Below are 21,785 nucleotides of genomic sequence, written 5' to 3'. Positions count from 1 at the left end.
AATATCTTACTGTAATTTAGTTCAAAGTAATATGCCATTGATTTATTCATTCATTTATTTATTTTCGAGACAGGATCTTTCTGTGTAGCCCTGGCTATCCTGGAACTAGCTATATAGATCATGTTGGCATCGAACTCAGAGATCTGCCAAACTCTGACTCCTGAGTGCTGCAACTAAAACGCCTGGTGTAATGAGTTTTTAGGAGTTGTTTAGGAACCCACATTGGTAAGTTTATCTTTAATTCTATGTATTCACTATGATTTTCAAAGTACACATATCCATCAGTCAGCAGATAAACATTCCACAAAATTTATCTGGTTCAAAAATATGGAAAAATGTGGCTCATGGCTATAATGCCAGCACTTGGGAGGCTGAAGGATTCCATATAGCCTGGGCTACATTGTAAGATCTAGGCTAGTGTGGGCTAAGAGTGAGACCTTGTCTCAAAGCAAGCAAGCAAATAAGACTATATTTGGATATAGTTCATGTGCCTTCCCAGGATGATGATTCATAAATTGGTATTGGAAAGGGATAACCAGTTTTGCTGTAACTCTGGGAGGCTGTAGTTAAGTTCTTTTTTTTTTTTTTGTAATGGGAAAAATGTTTATTTTTAAATTATTTAGTTTAGAAATACAAAACCTCTTGGGGAAGGGAAAAAAGAGAAAAACACAAAGTATACAGGCAACTTTTTACTCCATAAGCTTCTCACACCCTCATTTGTTCCTAGTTTCCATGAAGAGAAAGCACTCAGCCACCCACAATAATGTTATTAATAGGGATATGGATCAGTTTCACAAAAAAGCCAATGAATCCCATGATAGGAAATCCTATGGCTGTGGCCATGGAAATCTTCTGGAATTCTTTTCTGTAGGGCTTGGTGCATCTTTTAACCAGCCGAATTGAGCCGTTTACGAACTGCCGACTGCTCAACAAACTGCATTACCTGATCCATGACTGATGGCGGGACGGCGGCTTGAGGAGGCAGACACGTAGCTTAGGAGAGGACTCTGTAGTTAAGTTCTTTACTGGAAACTGGATACTTAGAGATAACAAATAAATAGGCTGCTTTTACAGTGCTGATAGTGAACCTGGAGCAACACACACACACACACACACACACACACACACACACACACACACACGTGCACCAGTCAACTGAATTTTGACTGTCTTCAACTCTGCTCTTCAGTTCTCCAAGGTAATCAATCACATTGTTCAAGTTGAATAGAGACCAGGCCAGTACAAACCTCTAATTCTAGCTACCCAAGAGGCCGAGGCAGGAGGATTGCAAGTTCAAAGACTGCTTGGGCTACAGAGAAAGGTAAAGATCAGTTTGGGAAACTTAGTGAGACCTTGTGTCAAATTAAAAAGTGGAAAAAAGGAAAGGGACCGGGCAGTTAGTTCAATGGTAGGGGATGTTTCCAAGGGTGAGCCAGGCCCTTGGGTTCAGTATCAGGTAGCACAAAAAGACAAAAAAAAAATGTTTTTTATGTTTTGGGAGTTAGAAGAACAAGGCATGTTGTGGTTTGAAAGGGAGTGCCTCTTTTGGGCTCACGTATTTGAACATTTGGTCCCCAGTTGCTGCTGCTGTTTGGGCATTTTAGGTGGTATAGTCTCACTAGAGGAAATATGACATTGGAGGCTGGCTTTGAGATAAAGAAACCTCAATTTGTTCTCTCTGCTTCCTGCTTGCCGTGGAAGATGGGCACTCTCGGCTTCCTGCTCCTGTCACCCTGCCTGCCATGTGCTGTGTTGCCTCCCCACAATGTGGATACTTTCTATCTGCTACTGGACGCCAGAATAAGCTTCCTCTGTAAGTCTCCTTGATCTTGGTGTCTGTCACCGCAACAGAAGAGTCGCTAACACAAAGCAAAACTCTTCTGATGCTTTAAGATTTTCTGTCATTTTAATTTAATCTGTAATTAGTAAGAATTTTGATTATAGATCAAGGCTAATTTTGTTAATAAAGCTTAATTTACTTATATATTTTTAGTTTTTATTTTTAATTTGAAATAGCCCTATAACTTAGACTGCCCTTGAACTCAACTGTGCTGCTGAGAATGGCCTTGATTCTCTGATCCTCTTCCCTCCATCTAACATGCTGGGATTGCAAGTATGCACCATCATGTCTGGCTAACTGAAGCTGTTTTGTTTTGTTCTGGTTCTCTCTCTCTCTCTCTCTCTCTCTCTCTCTCTCTCTCTCTCTCTCTCTCTCTCTCTCTCCCTCTCTCTCCCTCTCCCTCTCTCTCCCTCTCTCTCCCTCTCTCTCTTTTCCTCCCTCCCTCCTCTTTCTCTCTTTTTCTCTTTCCCTCTCTCACTTTCTCTCTCTCTTTCCTTCTTTCTTTCCTTCCTTTCTTTTTTTCAAGACAGTTCTGGCTGTCCTGGAACTTGCTTTGTAGACCAGGCTGGGCTCAAACTGAGAAATTCACCTACCTCTGCCTACAGAGTGCTGGGATTAAAGGTGTGTGCTACCACAGCCTAGCAAGCACCTGCTACTTCTTCCTTAGAAGCCAAGCTAGCTGGAGTGCTGAGATGTAGGTAAAAGCAGGTAAGTGGCCAGGCAGTGTTTGGGGAACAGAATGGGTTATGAAAATTATTTCTGAAGAAATAACATATTAAAGCATTTAGGTTTATAAATGTATTTTGATTAAGCATTTTGAGTTTAACAGGTGACTTTGAGTTCTTTTTTCGGGGGGTAGATTTTTTGTTTGTTTGTTTGTTTTTGAGACAGGGTTTCTCTGTGTAACAGTCCTAGCTGTCCTAGAACTAGCTCTTATAGACCAGGCTGACCTAGAACTCACAGAGATCTGCCTGCCTCTGCCTCCTGAGTGTTGGGATTAAAGGCTTGTGCCACCACCGCCCCACCCAAGGAGGGTAGATTTTTTTGATGCAGGGTTTCTCTGCATAGCTATGGCTGCCCTGGAACTTGCTCTGTAGACCAGGCTGGCCTCGAACTCAGAAGTCTGTCTACCTCTGCCCGAGTTCTTGACTCAGGACCAAAAGCCTTAAAAGGTATCTGTTGGAGCATTTTCAACTTTGAACTAGTTCAAGGGCTCAAAGGTACCCTTTATTGGATTTAATCTTACAAATATTAAGAGACAAAGATATTAAATTTGCATTCAATGATCTTATGTTTTAAGTATTTTTTTTCACTTTTTTTTCTTTTTATTATGTATACAATATTCTGTCTATATGCCTTCAGGCCAGAAGAGGGCACCAGACCTCATTACAGATGGTTGTGAGCCACCATGTGGTGCCGGGAATTGAACTCAGGACCTCTGGAAGAGCAGGCAATGCTCTTAACCTCTGAGCCATCTCTCCAGCCCCTGTTTTAAGTATTTTTTTCAGTTCTGCTAAAGGATTAACAAACCTGTGAACAGAATAGACAAAGTTAAGAATTCTCTATATAATTTAGATAAAATAAAATTTTATATTGAAAGTTAACTTTAAAATGCCTTGGGACTGTTGTGTGTGGAATAGTGGTAGTGGATATACATCTGTATGTTCATTAAAATTCACAGAACTATATACTTAGATCACATAGAATTTACTATGATCTACAAATCAACTAAGACAACAGAGGAACACGAGATGGAATGTAGGTTGTGAGAAGGAAATTCAAATATGTTACAATTGTATGATATTATCATTTTACCAGAGTGGAGAAGCAGGGGACTGACCTAAATTATTTTGTAAAAATGAAATTAGACATTGCAGGGCAAAACAGAAAGGAGAGCAGGTGAACACCTCACTGGTAAATAAATTCTGTTTGTTTTGTTTTGTTTCCGAGACAGGGTTTCTCTGTGCATCTCTCACTGTCCTAGAACTCACTCTGTAGACCAGACCAGCCTCGAACTCACAGAGATCCCCTGCCTCTGCCTCCCTGAGTGCTGGGATTAAAGGCGCGCGCCACCACCGCCAGCTTTCACTGGTAAATTTGTTCAGTACGAACATCAGCTGTCGGCTCTGAAACTCTACACATAGTGGAGCACAAGTAGGTGAAAATCTTGAAGCTAATGATCTGGGTTTCTTCCCATCAGAGAACCTTCTGATGAGTTCCTTGATAATCCTCAGGAGTGAAGCAAAGCTCTCCTGGGAAGCGGACTGGAGCTAGTAACTCTCCTCACGTGAATAGGACAGGAGGAGGAAACAGCTGCTTTACTTTGGAGATGTCTGGAAGACATTGCTTCAGTCAAGTGATCAAGGTTAGTGACACCAGTGACATGACATATGTGTTGTGTGTAACCACTGGGATGCTGTTCTGTGGTGTCCTCCCCATGACATATGTGTTGTGTGTAACCATTGGGATGCTGTTCTGTGGTGTCCTTCTCCCCAGAAAGACCCAAGCAGCCCCAAGTAAGGAACATTCCAAAGCATTAAGATCAGTGTAGACCAAAAGCCTTATAGAGAATTGAGGAGGCATAACACCCAATACAATGTCCCAAGTGCTGGGATTAAAGGCCTGTGCCACCACTGCCTGGCTTAATTTTTCTATTTTTACTGCATAAGTGGGATATCCATCTCTGATATCAGTGGTTTAAAAAAAAGCCTGGGTTGTGGCACGTGTTTGCAACCTTAGTGCTGGAAAGGCAGAGATAAGAGCCATGGATTTAACAGACAGGCACACAGGCTAATCAGTAAATCCCTAATCCCAACAAGAGACTGCCTCAGAAACAGGTATACACATGCACATGCATACATGTGCACACTATGATCTACAAATCAACTAAGACAACAGAGGAACTCGAGTGCACACACACACACACAAACAATAATAAAAAATAAGGTTAAAATATGTAAAAAGCTCTGAGGAATGACACAGGAGGTTGGCTTCTGCCGGCACACACATGTGCATTCACACACATGCATTCACACTCACAAGTTCTATAGCTCATGGTTTCTAGGGACATATATGGACACTACAACAATTGTTGTTGGTGATGTGTATACATGGGGCCGGGATAGCAGGAGAAAATGGAGCAGATATTTTGGAGAGAATGATAGAAGAATTTCTTCAGTGTTGCTTCTTGCTGCTGACCAGATCTTTGGTCTTTGTGTTTTGAGATAGTTTCTTATGTGGTCCAGGGGGACCTCAAACTGTGCATCTCAGGCTGGCCTTGAACTCTTAATCCTCCTATCTCTTCTTCCCAAATGATTGTGTGCTTGCACACCACGGCAACTGGGCAGGCATTACTGCAGTGTTTGTTAATCGGAGGGCTTTCCATAGTTTTGCTTCCTGGATGTTTAGATTTTTCTGCTGCTGCTAACATTAATACAATAACAAAGACAAATATTGAAAAAGCAGACCTACCGGGCGGTGGTGGCGCACGCCTTTAATCCCAGCACTTGGGAGGCAGAGGCAGGCGGATCTTTGTAAGTTCAAGGCCAGCCTGGTCTACTAGAGCTAGTTCCAAGACAGGCTCCAAAGCTACAGGTCTGTCTTTTCCCTTTGTCTCGAAAGACAAAATAAAAGTAAACAAAAACAGAGGTATAACTTATAATCAAAAGCAGGTCTGTGAACTGGAGAGATCACTTAGATGTTCAGAGCACTTGCTGTTCTTGCAGATGACCAGGGTTTAGTTCCCAGCACCCACATGGTGGTTCAGAGATCTAAGCCCTCTTCTGTAATTTGTGGGCACCAGTTGTGCACATGGTATACATACATACATAAATGCATTCAAGGGGGCTGGAGAGATGGCTCAGAGGTTAAGAGCAGTGTCTGCTCTTCCAGAGGTCCTGAGTTCAAGACCCAGCAACCACATGGTTGCTTACAACCATCTGTAATGAGATCTGGTGCCCTCTTCTGACCTGCAGGTGTACATGTAGACAGAACACTGTATACATAATAAATAAAATCTTTTTTAAAAAATGCATTCAAAAACACTCACATATATAAAATACAAGTCAATAAATCTTTTTTTGAAAAGCAGGTTCCTCCTTTAAAAGAGATGAGATAAGCTCATGGTCACAAACAGCCATGATGGGGCCCCAAAGGCACACAGAGTCTTCAGGTCTGTCTTTTCCCTTGAGCTCCAAGAACAAAGGAAGTTTCTTCTGATGCTTCGATATTTCTGAGGTGGAGGAGTATATCCCATACTACATGGCCTCGTCTGCATGCTAGAAGAAAGGAAGGCACTGTTAAAGGTGAGCTAGGGGTCAGTGGGATGACTCAGTGGGGTAAAGGTGCTTCCCACACAAGCCTAACACTTGAGTTTGATCCCAGAATCCATAGTGAACGGAGAGAACAAAAGCCTGAAAGTTGTCCCCTGACCTCTATCCTCTATGTGCATGTGATCTCACACACACACACACACACACACACACACACCAAACTGGCTACAGTTCAAGGCTGTTTCGGGTCTTGACAGTACACAGGAAAAGAATCATGGCCTGCTTGTGTTTTCTTTGTCCTTTCTAATCCACTCTTCAATCTGTCACTATACTTTATGCCCCCGGAATGCAGCCTCTTCAAAGGGCTCCCTGCTTTGCCGGTGTCTGCTGGTTTTGGTCTATGGAAAGCGCTGTCAGAATAGCAAAAAACTGTGAAGATGAGGTGCTCTTGACTAAGATTTACTGTCGTTTCTGACGGCTTCCAGTTCCTGTTGGGCAGGCCTTTCCTGTAGCTTTCACCAAGCAAGTTGCCTGAGGGTGTTCCATCCATGTTCTCCCCTTTAACCTAGTCTTCACCTTTGTAAACTGTCCCTTTAGAATCCTCACATGTATCTATTAACCCTTCAATCAGAATGTCTATTCATTTCCTATTGGTAGAAACAAAACACAAACCAGGTAATGGTGGCACATGCCTCTAATTGATGTGGGATTCCCCTCTGTATGCTGTGAATATCATTAATGAATAAAGAAAATTGCCTTGGCCTGTTGATAGGACAGAACATAGGTAGGTTGGGGAAACTAAACTGAATGCTGGGAGAAAGAAGGGCAGAGTAATATATTTAAATAATATATTTAAATAATATAGTTTCTGTGTGATTATTTTGGGGTTGAACAACCAGGGCCAACAAGTGGCTTCCTCCAACAAATTGGTGTGCCAATGTGCTGAACTAAATCTACATAAAACTGGAGAAAGCTTAAAAAGGAATCATAGACACAAAATAACAGAGTTAAGCATGGTTTGGTAGTGGCATTTTCTTGGGTGGGCTCTGTTTGCTAGAAGCAAGCAGAAGCATGGCTCCTTTAAGAGAGGTTTTTTTTGATTCAGATGTAGCAGCAAAAAAGCCACACTGTTTTGAAATGTCTGTGGCTTCCTAGGCCATGCTGCCAGTGAACTCTGTTAAGAAGGTCCGTCTATAGAGCATTTAAATGGGGTTTATAAACAGAGTGCCACAACTTCCTTAATGTTAACGTAGACTGGCTGTGTGCCTAAAAATGGGACTGTGAGCATGGCTCTCAGGGGCAGCAAACAGCTCCACCATGCTGGACTGGGCAGAACAAGCAGGCAGTGCCATAATTCCCCTAGCAATGGCTCTGCTTAAGTTCATAAGAAGGGCTTAGCATTTTAAGAAACACTTCTGGTCAGAAAATAATTACAGATATACAATAAAGACAAATTCAGATGGACAAGACCTCAAGACCTCTAAATGGGTCACAGTGTTGAATAAATGTATGTAGGCTTGGGAGAGAGAAGATAAAGAGAAAAAAAGTAAAGTCTTTTAAAAAACAGAGTACAGAGAGTCATAGATTAAAAGGAGTAAAGAAAAATAAGCCACATAAAGATGGAAAATTCACAGAGAGTCTGGATTATGTATATTATTGGGTTTTCTTTGAAATTTTTTAAAGATTTATTTATTTATTTATTATATATACAGTATTCTGTCTGCATGTATGCCTGCAGTCCAGAAGAGGGCACCAGGTCTCATTACAGATGGTTGTGAGCCACCATGTGGTTGCTAGGAATTGAACTCAGGACCTCTGGAAGAGCAGTCAGTGTTCTTAACCTCTGAGCCATCTTTCCAGCCCCTTCTTTGAATTTTTTGACTGAAGAGAGACATTTGATTCTGGGTATTAGTAAGCTAAACCAACATATATACATTAAAGGTATTTTGTCTTCAAAATATGGATCTAAGGATATGTTGCTTTGGAAAAGAGGTTCTTCTTTTGTTTCCACAGAGGATGAGAACCTGTGGAATCCTTCCAGACTAATGTGGTTTGATGAAACAAGACACCCTTAAAGGTCTCCATGAGCACCCCCAAAAATTACTTCACCCAACAAAAAGCAGGAAGCAGTTTGGAGAAGAACTATGCCCATATTCCCAAATATTGTTTGTAAATGTTTCTTTACGTTTAAAGAGGGATATGCTATAGAGATTTGCATTGGTATGGATCTTGGTTTTTTAAATATTTATTTATTTATTTATTTATTTATTACTTATTATGTAGACAATATTCTGTCTGTGTGTATGCCTGCAGGCCAGAAGAGGGCACCAGACCCCATTACAGATGGTTGTGAGCCACAATGTGGTCACTGGGAATTGAACTCAGGATCTTTGGAAGAGCAGGCAATGCTCTTAACCTCTGAGCCATCTCTCCAGCCCCAAGGATCTTGGTTTTTTTGATACAAATTTAAGATCAATTTTGTTATATGTATATTTCTGCTCTTGATTAAGGTATTGTGTTTGTGCAGCTCATTTAAAAATGTACAATTAAGAAATATAAGTTAATAGATAATCATCTATAATAGTCAAGCTTGTAGTCATTAGATTTTCTAGATGTACAGACATGTATTTCAGATAGATAGGTATTCTTCAAACCTCTCAAAGACTACAGAATATGGCATTTAAAATGTTTAAGAAGTTAGGACTTATCATGACAATGAGACACATCAGCTCCTGGCAGCACCAATTATTTCAAGAAGAAGGTGGACATTGAAGAGGCTCCTTCTGGAGGTGGTTTGCTATTTGGGCAAGAAACTGCTCTTGCCTGGACTGCTTGATGAGCTGGACATGCAGAACCCACAGAGAAATGACTGCTGAACTTGCCTAAAGGTGAGAAAATCCTTCAGGGTTTCTGCTTCATGAAAGAGTCTGCTAGACATTCTGCAGGACACAGAAGAAAGTGACTGTCAAACTGCTAATATAGGTGGAACTGTCTTTGAAATTTCTTTGTTTTTTAAGATTTATTTATTATGTATACAACATTCTGCCTCCATGTATGCCTGTACGCCAGAGGAGGGTGCCAGATCTCAGTACAGATGGTTGTGATCCACCATGTGGTTGCTGGGAATTGAACTCAGGACCTCTGGAAGAGCAGCCAGTGCTCTTAACCTCTGCGCCATCTCTCCAGCCCTGAAATTTCTTGCTTTGTGAGAAAGTCTTCCAGATACTATGGGCCTGTGGGCTGAAAATGGATGCCCCAACAGTACAGAACTTTGGGTGACTATCCAGGCAGCAAGATGTATCTGTCAATTTTAGAGTTTTGTGTAGGCCTTTATTTCTATATGATGTGGCAGCCAGGCTCTGAAGCCATAGGCTCCATGTGAGGTGGTCACGTAGCCCTGCAGACAGGCTGTCACTGCCCTAACAAAAGGTCAGGATGTTGTCGCTCTTTTCTTTGTAATTTGGAGGATGCCTGATAGAGATGCTAATTCAAGCCTACATGGCATCTAGCATACACAGCAGACAGGTAGATGCAGACGTGACAAAACACCATTCACCTGGTTACCTAGGAGACAGAATGTTGGTGTATTTCCCGCTCAGTTTATGTGTTGGTATAAAAGCTGTTTGGAGAATAAATGAGAGAAATTCTTCAGAATGTGAACTCAGGACTTCAGGAGGGACCACTGAGAATCTCCTTTCTGATGAAACCATATGTGCTGTGTCTTTATTTCCGTCTCCTCCACGCTGGTCCAGAGAGATAGTTTATGTTGGCGTCTGGTCGAGAGAAATAATTTGTGGTCCAGGCTAGCACTGGGCCCCAACAGTTTTGGAAATTGCTTACAATGCACTTCCTGTTTACTTAGGTAATATATCCTTCTGGAGTCTTTGATAGAGTTGAAGAATTGATAGTTATAGTTTTCCTTAGATATGATAAAAGATAAAGTAGATATAACTATAATTCTTGCTTGACACATGTTTTGTTGTATGTAATTTTACTATGTTAAAGTTAAAACTTTCCTTTTTATTTAACAGAAAAGGGGAGGTGATGTGGGATTTCCCTTTGTATACTGTGAATACCATTAATGAATAAAGATAACTGCCTTGGCCTATTGATAGGGCAGAACTTAGGAGGAAGGAAAAACTGAGTACTGGGAGAAAGAAGGGCAGAGTCATGAAAAGCCCTATAGCCCTGCCAGAGACAGACGCTGGGAACTTTACCCAGTAAGTCACAGCCTTGTGGCAATACACAGATTACCAGAAATTGGTTAAATTAAGATGTAAGAGTCATCCAATAAGAGGCTAGAGCTGCCGGGCGGTGGTGGCGCACGCCTTTAATCCCAGCACTCGGGAGACAGAGGCAGGCGGATCTCTGTGAGTTCGAGGCCAGCCTGGTCTACAAGAGCTAGTTCCAGGCCAGGCTCTAAAAAAGTTACAGAGAAACCCTGTCTCGAAAAACCAAAAAAAGCAGCTGGGACCAACAAGTGGCCTCCTCCAACATCTAATCCCAGTACTTGGGAGGCAGAGGCAGGTGGATCTTTGTGAGTTCAAGGCCATCCTGGTCTACAGAGCAATTTCTAAGGCAGCGAGGGCTACTACACAGAGAAACCCTGTCTAGAAACAACAAAACAAAACTACAGCAACAAAAAACAAAACCAAGAAACAAAATGTAAAATGGTGAGAATTACATTGTGGACTTCAGCAACACAAAACACACAAGGAAGTCTGAATGACTAGCACAAATGATAGACTGAAACATGTATGTTTACTTTTTTTTTCTTGGTCTGTATCTTATGGTTTCCAAGATTGGGCCTTCTAGAGAATCAGATGCTGAGAATAAGTTTGGGGCTTAAGGGATTAATTTCCTCAAAAGAAAGGGGGAGAAAGCAGAAAAACACCAAAAACATCAAATCACCGTCAGTAGGAAACACTGGATGAGAAATGACCTTGCCCTTTCCTATCTTGTTTATCCCCCGAGATGCACTAGAACACCACACCTACGAGGAATAATCTTGGGCAAGGTGATTCCTGCAGTGAAGGCAGACTTTGACATCCAGCCTGCTGGAGACTGTCAGCTGACTGGACTCAGAGCAGCTGGGCAGATAGTCCTGTCTTCCACACAAGCTTCACGCCCAGTCATTCCTAGGTTTTTTTCTTACTATGCGCCTGCTGACCTCAGGGACTTTACACAAAGGCTCTGGTCTCATGCCTGGACCTTGGTACAGCCCTATGGCTTTATTCAGTTCTGTATTCTAAGGTGTTCCTTGCTGAACTTATACGTTGCCAGAGAGACAGGCAGATGGCTTAAGGAAATACATTTTCACTTTAGGAAATTTGAGACATTAGAAAGGATGCAATATTGTATAGAGTTGTCAATAATGCCTCTACATTAACAATCAAACACTCATGAGAATGCTTCTATGTTTTGATGGAAAGGCTGCTCTGTGCTTTTGTCTGGAGAATATGATGTATGACTTTAACAATCCAGTCTTCAGCTTTGTACAGTAGGCTTTCCTATCTCCAGTGGCTGCATTTTGTTGCCATGACATCTTCCTTAGTGTTGACTTTGTAGATGAATATAGATACATTTAATCTACACACTGCATCAACTGTTAGGTAATATTTAAATTGCTGTAGCTGTTATTTATAGTAATTTATTTCTTTATCCTTTCTTCCTTCCTTCCTTCCTCCCTTTCTTCCCTCCTTCCTTTCTTTTTCTTCAAGACAGAATTTCTTTGTGTAGCCCGTGCTGTCCTGGAACTCGCTCTGTAGACCAGGCCAGCCTTGAACTCACAGAGATCCACCTGCTTCTGCCTCCTGAGTGCTGGAATTAACGGAGTATGTCACAACCACCCGCTTACATTTCCTTTTATCTTTAAATCTTGATCTGAACAGACTTTGTGGAGTCAGTTCTTTTCTTTCACCTGTATTACACTCAGTATTAGACTCAGTTCAGCAGGTTTGCAGGACAGACACCTCACCCACTAAGCCATCTATCTCATCTATTCATTTATTACTAATTTAGAATATAATTAATTCTGAATTTAATTAATGAGGTCTTTAGTACTGAATATAAATGATGACACTTAAAATAGTTGTGATCTCAATTTATTATTGGTTTTAATTTTTAAAGTTTTATTTTTATTATTTTTAGTTATGTGTCTATATGTGGATTTGTGCACATGAGGTGCAGGTGCCCTTAGAGGCCAGAGGTGATAGATCTCTCAGGATACTGGGAACTCAACTTGGGTCCTCTGCAAGAGCATAAGTGCTCTCCTGGTGGTGGTGGCACACGCTTTTAATCCTAGCACATGGGAGGTAGAGGCAGGAGGATCTCTGTGAGTTTGAGGCCAGTCTGGTCTACAAAGCAAGTTCCAAGACAGGCACCAAAGCGACATAGAGAAACCCTGTCTCAAAAAAACAACCAACCAAACAAACAAAAAGAATACCAGTGCTCTTCCCAGACGTACTGCCTCTGAAGCTTCTAGTGTGGCTTTGATAAAATAAATTGTGCAAAAGCTTCACACCAAACCACTCTCTCTCACTGATGCAGGGTCTTTCCCTGGAACTTTTTCTGTAGATCAGTTTGGTTTGGAATTCACAGAGATCCTGCCTCCCTGGAGTACTAGGATTAAAGGCATGTGCTACCACACCTGGCCCCAAAGAGCTGATTTTTATTTCAATGTCATTAATAATAATTTTGGACTTATGAAATTGGTCAAGAACCTAATCTACACCGTGTGTGTGTGTGTATGTGTGTGTGTGTTTGTGTACAGCTATGGAATGAATGTTCTGTTGCAAGCTGACTGACTGACCCTCCTGTGTAAACAAACCAGCAGGCAATTGTATTTCCGTCCTTTTAGGACTTTGAAAGCAAAGGTCCTTTAGCTCGTCGGGGGTGATGGATATGTGTCATTTCTGTCTGGCACTAGAGTGCAGTGTGTTGCATTCGGACTTGGGCACCTTCAGATCTAGTCCCTTAAACAAAATTTCCCAATATAGGACTTTGATCTCTTAAAGCAACAACAGCATTCAAATGACTCAATTTTCATACCTTATTTTTAAATGGCATGTGCTCCCTGGTTTTTACAAAAGAGAGCTATATAAAGGAGAACACATTCTGAAACAACATTTCCACCCTGTGGGGAGCAGTGTCAGGGCTCTCCCATCTTTCACGTCCCCTCCAATCTCAAGGATACACGTGTCATTTTAAGTGTAGAATAATTCTCCATTTCTATCTTTGCATAGAAGATGACCTAAGACGCAGTAGATGCTGTGCTGTTTTTTTTTCACAGTACATACGTTTAAATTTATCTTTATTCACTGAATGTGGGTAATTTAGCCTGTCTCTACTTTGATTCTTATGCACATATCGGGTGATAATGTCACCTACCCCAGAGAGCTGGTATGAAGTTGAAATCAGATCATGTATCTATGTAAACTAAGTACTTCAGATAATATGTGGATCATAGTAAGTAGTTATTATGTTTTAGCTATTGCTCTAATTATGACTTCATAGTAACCCTGAAGATTGTTTTTACAAATACCCAAAGGAAGAGTTTTTCTGATAATCATATTTCAAAATTATACTTTTAACATGAATTCATACTGGTTTTTTTGTATAAGTATATACCTTCTTTTTAATGCCACATATACAGCCATTGTTCCTAGTCTAATTTCTACATTTGAAGCTTTTTTTTGCAAAGGAGTAAATTCATTTTAAATTATGCATTTAGCTTTTAAAATTACATTTATTTATTTACTCTCTCTCTCTCTCTCTCTCTCTCTCTCTCTCTCTGTGTGTGTGTGTGTGTGTGTGTGTGAGAGAGAGAGAGAGAGAGAGAGAGAGACTGTAGGTCCGACTACCACTTGTGGGAATCGGTTCTGTCCTTCTACCAAGTAGGTCCCAGGTTATATGGAACTCAGGTTGTCATTCATGGTGAATGCATCTACTGGCTGCATTAGTCACCATTTTCTGGCTCTGTACCTTTTCTTTTGAAGTTAGAATTCGCATGCAGTACGCATTTGGTTTGTGCTTGTTGACTGCTCTGCCTGAAGACGACGGAAGAGACTACCTTTTTGTGGCAGCCGAAGAACTGCCCACCGAGCGCAAGGTGCCTTCAGTGAGTCAGTTTCACGTGGGCTACTTTACAAAACCTTAGTCCAACTAAAAATCTCCGTTAATTATTAAGCCCATCTGTATCATCTGGCTAACTGACACTGCAGATTGAGACCAAAGAGTGTTAATTCCTGAAGCTGAGCCAGTAACCGACAGGAAAATGTAGCTACGGAGGAACTGAAAAGTACTCAGCCGTTTCCTCTTGTACTACCGAAGAGAGTGTCTGCTGCTTGGCTGGCATGTCTGCGACCTGACAAGCATTCCGACGCTAGTTCAGCAGTCCTGGTGTCCTGTGGAAGCATGGCGGAAATTAGTGTTCCAAGAATCCTCCTTCTGCTTATTTCTCTGGCCAAGGTTCTGGAGTGTACAAAGCTGCTGGCGCACCTCAAAAAATGTGGTGACTTGGAATGTGAAAGTAAGTTTGCTTTTCTTCTTCACTCTTCCACTGAGTTCTAAAAGTTACATTAAATGCTACTGCGGACCTGTGTGATGAAATCAACGTTAATAGTATTGAGAAATCTTTGAATTATAAACTTCAGCTTGATACAAACAAGGGAATTCCGAAGCAAAACATTTTGTGACAGTGTTAGTATAAAACATAAAAGAGAAAAATAAGATTGGTATAGAAATATGTCAGAAATGGCATTAATCTATGTGTCAAAAACTAAATAAAAACTAAAACTTTTACTATTTCTTAAAGATAATTGAGTAGTTTAAAAAGACATCGGGCATTTTGGTAATTCGCCCTTTATGAAGCTTCTGCATTTTAGTTTCTATTTCACGATGAACACTTTCTGATTCTCATGAGTTTCTCCAAAAATGTTTTTATTTCAAGTGTCATGATTTAGCTGTTTAAATTGTATCAAATGTTAGTCATTTGTTTTAATTTATTATGCAAAATGCTGAAATAAGTGATCCTATACATATGATTTATAACATTCAATATTAATTTCTCTTGAGTTTCTATAATGAGAAATTAATTTATACTTGTTTTTTAAGAACTTACATTTAAAATTCTTATTTTATATATGGATATTTTGCCCACAGGTATGTATGTATTTATGTATTATACAACATATGTGCCTAGTGATCACAGAATCCAAAAGAGGGCGTTGGATTACAGATAGTTATGAGCTTTCATGTGGGTGTTGGGAACTGGTTCTGGGTCCTCTGCAAGAGCAGTAAGTACTCTTAACCACTCAATCATCTCTCTAGCTCCAAGAACTTAATTTTTTGTCATTCACATGTCGATGCAAAATAACCGCTGAGTATGATGACACACACCTTTAGTCCCAGCACTCAGGAGGCAGAAGCTGGCAGATCTGTAGTCCCAGGCCAGCTTGATCTACGTAGTGAGTTCTTTGTCTCAAAATAGAGCAACAACAATAAAAACAGAAAAAGAAAATGTATGTTCATCTTAGAGTTGCTGAAAATGATTTCTATCTTTCCAACATGAAAACTATTTTTAATTTTGCAAAATGTAAATTTTAATACAAATATAACTATATGTAACAAACATTTCTAATATGTGTGTGTGTGTGTGTAAAAGATTTATTTGCTGTGTAGCAAGCTGACTGGAGCTTGCTTTATACATCAGGCTGGTCTCGACCTAAGAGATCTGCCTGCCTCTGCCTCCCATGTGCTGGGATTAAAGGTGTGTGCCACCACCACCCAGGTAGTAATATTTTTATGAATAAAAAGTTTTGTAACCTTTCTCAGAAGTCATTTGAAACTAATGTTTACTACATCTTTCCCTCCTTCCCTCCCTCCTCTGTCCCTTCCTCCCTCCCTCCTTTCCCTGTCTTCTTTCTTTTCATCGTTTTTTATTGTTTGGTTTTTGTGTTTTTTTTTTTTGTTTTGAGATAGTCTCTCTACATAGTCCTGGCTTTCCTGGAACTCACTCTGTACACCAGGCTGGCCTCAAACTCACAGAGATCTGCCTGCCTCTGCCTCCCAAATTGCTAGGATTAAAGGGTTTTGCCACCACTCCCTGCCAACTACATGGTATTTCATAGTAAAGACTCTTTAATTTTTCTCTCATAACTGCTTTTTACATTTTAATAACATTTTTATTTATCCTTAAGCAGTTTCATACATCTTTACGATGTGTTTTGTTCATGTCTACCCTGTATCTCACTTCTGACTCCACCCGCAGACTCTTGCAACATCCCCTCTCCCAATTCATATTCTCCTTTTTAATTTTTAAAAGAAAGTTCTTTTTAAAAGATTTATTATTCATTTTATTTTGCATATGAGTGTTGTACTGCATGTCTGTCTGTGCACCACATGCATGCCTGGTGCTGGCAGAGGTCAGAGGAGGCCATGGAAGCCCCTGGCACTGGAGTTACAGATTGCTGTGAACCACCTTGAGGGTGTGGAGCCACCCACTGGAGCAGGTGCAGCCAACCAGTGGCCACACCCCTAGACAACTGACTCCTCCCTCAGAAGCCATGGACTCAGTAGCCCCTCAGCTAGCAGTCCCTTCCTGCTCTGTTCTGGGATGTCAGTGGTTTGATCTTGCACAGGTCTTTGGCAAACAACCACAGCTGCAGTGCATTTGTGAGTGCAGCAGCCACATCATATCCTGAAGACAGCATCTCAAAATGCAAAATATGATCAATTTAAATGTAAACATTTCATAAGTGATATTTTTATGCATTATCCTTTTTTTTTAAACCTTTTTGGAAAAGTCATTCAATATGTAGAGAAGTTTCTGACCACAGTGCTCTACAATGACAATTCTTTTCCACATTGTTATTGTATCTTTAGGATTCAACGGAAATTCAAATTCATAGTAATTTATAATGCTATTTTGACTCTTTTGGTTTTGTTTTCTTTCAAGACAGGGTTTCTCTGTGTAGCTTTGATGCCTGTCCTGGAACTTGCTCTGTAGACCAGGCTGGCTTCAAACTCACAGAGATCCTCCTGCCTCTGCCTCCTGAGTGCTGGGATTAAGGACTTGGGCCACCATTGCCCAGCACTATTTTGACTCTGATTGAAGGACTTAATCAGTATGTTTTTAAATTTTACATGTTGGCACCATAATAGTTATATGATGTGTATGTTACCCTAGACACTGGAGGGCTGAATCAAGCATACATGATTCACTCAGAGTCACTGAGGGCCTCCCGTGTCTCAGGGGATGTGCTTTAATACAATGTGTTTTAAAAGGAAATAAAGTGAAATGTGAGCTGTTTTATCCTCTGTAGAAATATTAATTCTAATGGCACAACAGATCAAAGTGACACAATGGTGACAGAGAATTGTGAGGACAGCAGGTAATGCTGGTGTTCAGACTCAGACAGGAAGCATGATTCGAGCTAAGCAAGAAGAGAGGTGGATTTTTTTTCTGGACTGAGGGAAGATAGATGCTTAGGATAAGGAAGGTGATGTTGCAGTTAACAAAATCTCAGGGCAGATCTAGCCAACCAGAGCTCTATGATCAGCCCCCTAAGCCTTAGCTAAACGCTCACTTTTAGGATGAAATGGGGTTGTTTGCCTTATAGATATACACGGAGGATTTAACAGAATGGAAATACAATGGCTGGACATGCAGATAGCAGAAAGAAAGTCAGCATCCTGCGCACTGGAGAACAGTGGTGACTCCTTTGAGAACAACATATTTGCAAGCTGGAGTCTGTGGACAGGAACAACAGAGGTTGCTTAAAACAGGGAAGGGCGCGGGCTTCAGAGATGGCTCTGTAGTTATGAGGGCCTACTGCTCCTGCAGAGGACCTGGGTTCGGTTCCCCGCACCTACATGGCAGCTCATAACCACCCATAGATCCAATTCCAGTGGACACCAGGCACACATATGGTGCATATACAATCATGCAAGCAAAACACTCAAACACATAAAATGAAATATAGACATCTTTAAGACATAAAACGCAATAAAGAAGGGCGAGCCTGTGAGATACTCAGCAGGTAGAGGCACTTGCTGCCAAGCCTGACAGCCTGAGTTTATTGACGGTCAGGACCCACAGGATACCAGAAGAGAACTGACTCCCAAAAGTTGTGCTGTGGCCTCTACACATGCACTATACATGTACACGCACACATGCACACACGTGTGCTCACATGCAAATGTAATTTAAATAAAAAATGATTAAGTGGGATCATTGTAAATAATCTTTAATGCTGTGCCAAAAAAATCTGTGCTTGAATCTGTGTGTAGTGAAAAGTTTATTTTGGTTTTTGAGATTAGTATTTCAAACTTTACTACTACTACTACTACTATTATAGAAATAGCCTGTGGTAGTTTGAATGTATTGTCCCCAGAAGCTCATAGGGAGTGGCACTATTGTGGCTTTGTTGGAGTAGGTATGACCTTCCTGGAGAAGTGCGTGACTGTGGGGGCAGACTTTGAGGTTTTCTATGCTCAAGGTAACACCGGGTGGCACAGACACTTCCTGTTGCCTTTGATCAAGATATAGCCAGCACCGTGTCTGCCTGCACACATGGACTGAACATCTGAAACTGTAAATGAGTCACCACAATTAAATGTCTTCCTTATAAGAGTTGCTGTGGTCATGTTGTCTCTCCACGGCAATAGAAACCCTTACTAAGACATAGCCTAAATTCTTGAAATCATCCTACCTCAGCGTCATGAATGTTGGGATTACAAGTGTGAACTATCAGGCCCAGCTATCATTTCAAAACATAAGGGATGGCCAGGTATTGGTAGCACATGCCTTTTATCCCAGCACTCGGAAGGCAGAGGCAGGTGGATCTCTGTGAGTTCGAGGCCAGCCTGGTCTACAAGAGCTAGTTCCAGAAAAGAAAAAAGAAAAACCTTAAAGGATAGATTGAAGGAAGGCAAAGTGGCTGGAGGAGTCAAGCATTGTGTATAATCTCTCAGCACCTGGGAGAAGCTGAAGCAGAAAGATTTTAAGCTTGAGGCTAGTATAGGATACATAACAAGACCTTGTCTACAAATAAGTAAATGAGAGGTAGTAACATTTTTAAAGTGTGTGCTTTTCTTTATGTGTCTATGCAGCCTTAATCAGCAGAGTGCTAGCCCTGACAGATCACACAGGACCTGACTGTCGGTACCTGAACTTTACTGAGGGCGAAGAGATATCTGTTTATGTTAAACTTGCAGGAGAGAGAGAAGATCTGTGGGCAGGCAGTGTAAGTATCTACCTTTAAGAACTGAATGTGGAATAAATGGCCAACTTGCACAAGGATACTCCCTGTTAGTCTATAAAGGAACTCTTATCACTATATAAATATTAAAACCCTCATCATACTTAAGCAAGCAAACAAACAAAATATGATTACATGCACGCATTTAATCCAAGTACTTGGTGCAAGGCTAGCCTGATCAACATAGCAAGTTCCAGACCAGCCAGGGCAAAATATAAAAAAATAAAAAAAAAAATAAAAAAAAATCACATTTAGCTATGGCTCTAAAATTTCTATAAAAAGAAGTTTTTGGATAGGCATCTTGAAATGAAGGAATAAAAAAGTGCTTCAAAATTATCTTTACATAACATAGATTGTTTTAAGCTTAGAATTTATATTTATTTAGAAAGCCTTTAGGAGTACTAACAGATATAACGGCCACCACAACCATCTCTCTGTGCTGTCAGTGACCAAGTTTGAGAAAGACTGAGACGTTAATTGATCAGATTTCAAAGCATGTCTATCTGAAGAGCGAGGACTGAGTGTGTTGGAGAGGTCAACAGAAAGGGTGATACTCTAGGGAAGAAAGGTATATATATTTTTTATGGACAATAAAGGAATAACTGCGAGACCTTTTATTTTGCCAAACTAAAAGCGGCCTAAACTATCTCTAAGGATAATAATGAATGTTTTTGATTGAAAAGATTTATATCTCTGCTGTGTATTATGTTTTTTGTAATAACAGCATGCTATGATATACGAGTTTTCTTCCAAGCTCACCAGACATGACCAATCTGGTAGAGTCCCACAGGGCTCCCATATTGTGTATGTACCAGGTTCTTCCCCAGTGCAGTCTCTGTGCTCACTGTCTGAATGGCCAGGCCATCCATAAACTCCCAGTGAAGCTGAGCCTGAATGCCAGATCCTCCCGAGTGTCGATGTTGCTGTTGTGCAACACCGTACCTGTCTGAAGGCACAGACTGTATCTGAACCCTTCCTCTTCCCACCAGGGGATGTTTAACCAAACCTTTGCCACTGGCCAGATTTGCCCTGCTCTGCAGCTACTGGGACTCTTTACTGCTTAGAATGGCTTTAAAATACCAGATTGTGTATTTTGAATACATCACAGAAATCTGATGCAGGTATAAGAAAATGACATAGGATAAGTCATAAGAGGCCAAGAGAACAATCTTTTTTGTTTACTAAGTATGAAAATGTTAATTCTACATAAAATGGTGTTTAATGGATAAAATCGGAGTGAAGTTTCAGTTGCTTTTAGTTTGGTACATTAAATGTTTAGTCTAATTGCTTCTCTGCCTTTTTGCTAACATAAATAGAGATGGGTAGTCATGCTTACAACCATTAAGGACTCATACTGTGGACTCATTGGCCATTTCCAAACAGTCTATGTACTATGGAATACCTATTGCTATTACTATGTATTGTAACTAATGAGAGATAGCAGAATCACGTTTAATGTGTGATTAGATCGATCAGAAGACAGAAAAATACCTGTGTAACCTTAACAGGCGTAAGAGCTGCGAGTGGCTGAGGGATGACTTCACTCTTGGGGGACATCCTACATGTGCTTGAACTGGGTCAAAAGACTCTGTTACCAGGCTAGCCCAGAAAAGTCGAAAGGAGCCAAAAGGAACTGCATCCTCCCTTGGGGAGACACGGACCTTAGCTACTTTGATAAATACATCTGCAGCTCCTGGGAGTTTAAATGCTGTTTTGAATGTGACACATTGAAAACTCCAACTTTGTCACATCCTCTGGAGTCTTCCTTAGCTGTCACCTGAATTGTGTCTTTTTTTGATATCTCAGATAAAAAAATGTAAATCTGCAGAACCTGAGAGAAGAAGGTGCTTAGGAAATAAGGGAGGGGCTGGGCTGGAACAATGGCCAGCAGTCAAGAGCACTTGCTATACTCCAGAGGACCTGGGTTTGGTTCTCAGCATCCACATGGCAGCTCACTACTGTCTATAACTCCAGTTCTGGGGATCTGATGTCCTCTTCTGATTCCCACAGGCACTACAAGCAAAACATCCATACACATAGAATAAAAATATTATAAATCTTAGCCGGGCGGTGGTGGCGCACGCCTTTAATCCCAGCACTCGGGAGGCAGAGGCAGGCGGATCTCTGTGAGTTCGAGGCCAGCCTGGTCTACAAGAGCTAGTTCCAGGACAGGCTCTAAAAAAGCTGCAGAGAAACCCTGTCTCGAAAAACCAAAAAAAAAAAAAAGGAAAAATATTATAAATCTTAAAAATGAAAGAATGGAGAGAGAGCGAGAATAGTAGGAGTATATAGTCCAGTTTTGACAGGGGCATTTACAGTGTGGGTCATTGTGCCCTTAAGTTAATATTATTCTGTCAAATAGCAAAAAGCTAAAGCCTCACTCGTGTTCTCTTTGTTGTTATTGCTTGTTTG

At 40.9% G+C, this 21,785-nt stretch overlaps 1 protein-coding gene and 1 pseudogene across 6 annotated transcripts in view; one reads left to right on the top strand and one right to left on the bottom strand.

Annotated features, from left to right (window-relative positions):
- Positions 1-747: 747 nt before the first annotated feature.
- LOC119819549 lies at positions 748-952 on the bottom strand (annotated as a pseudogene).
- A 13,348-nt stretch (positions 953-14,300) lies between these two features.
- Positions 14,301-21,785, top strand: part of Mia2 (MIA SH3 domain ER export factor 2) — a 70,613-nt gene continuing 63,128 nt past the window's right edge. For 3 of the 6 annotated variants that reach the window (XM_038336532.1, XM_038336530.1, XM_038336529.1), the window contains exons 1-2: positions 14,302-14,641; positions 19,225-19,358. In XM_038336532.1, coding sequence (XP_038192460.1) covers positions 14,527-14,641; positions 19,225-19,358 — 249 coding nt within the window. In that variant the 5' untranslated portion in view covers positions 14,302-14,526. Of the gene's footprint in view, positions 14,642-19,195; positions 19,359-21,785 lie in introns of all 6 variants that reach the window. The other 3 variants (XM_038336531.1, XM_038336533.1, XM_038336534.1) reach the window with 3 other exon arrangements.

This window comes from Arvicola amphibius, chromosome 7 (assembly GCF_903992535.2).
Source record: "Arvicola amphibius chromosome 7, mArvAmp1.2, whole genome shotgun sequence".
Taxonomy (NCBI): domain Eukaryota; kingdom Metazoa; phylum Chordata; class Mammalia; order Rodentia; family Cricetidae; genus Arvicola; species Arvicola amphibius.
This window is presented reverse-complemented; position numbering and strand designations above follow the sequence as displayed.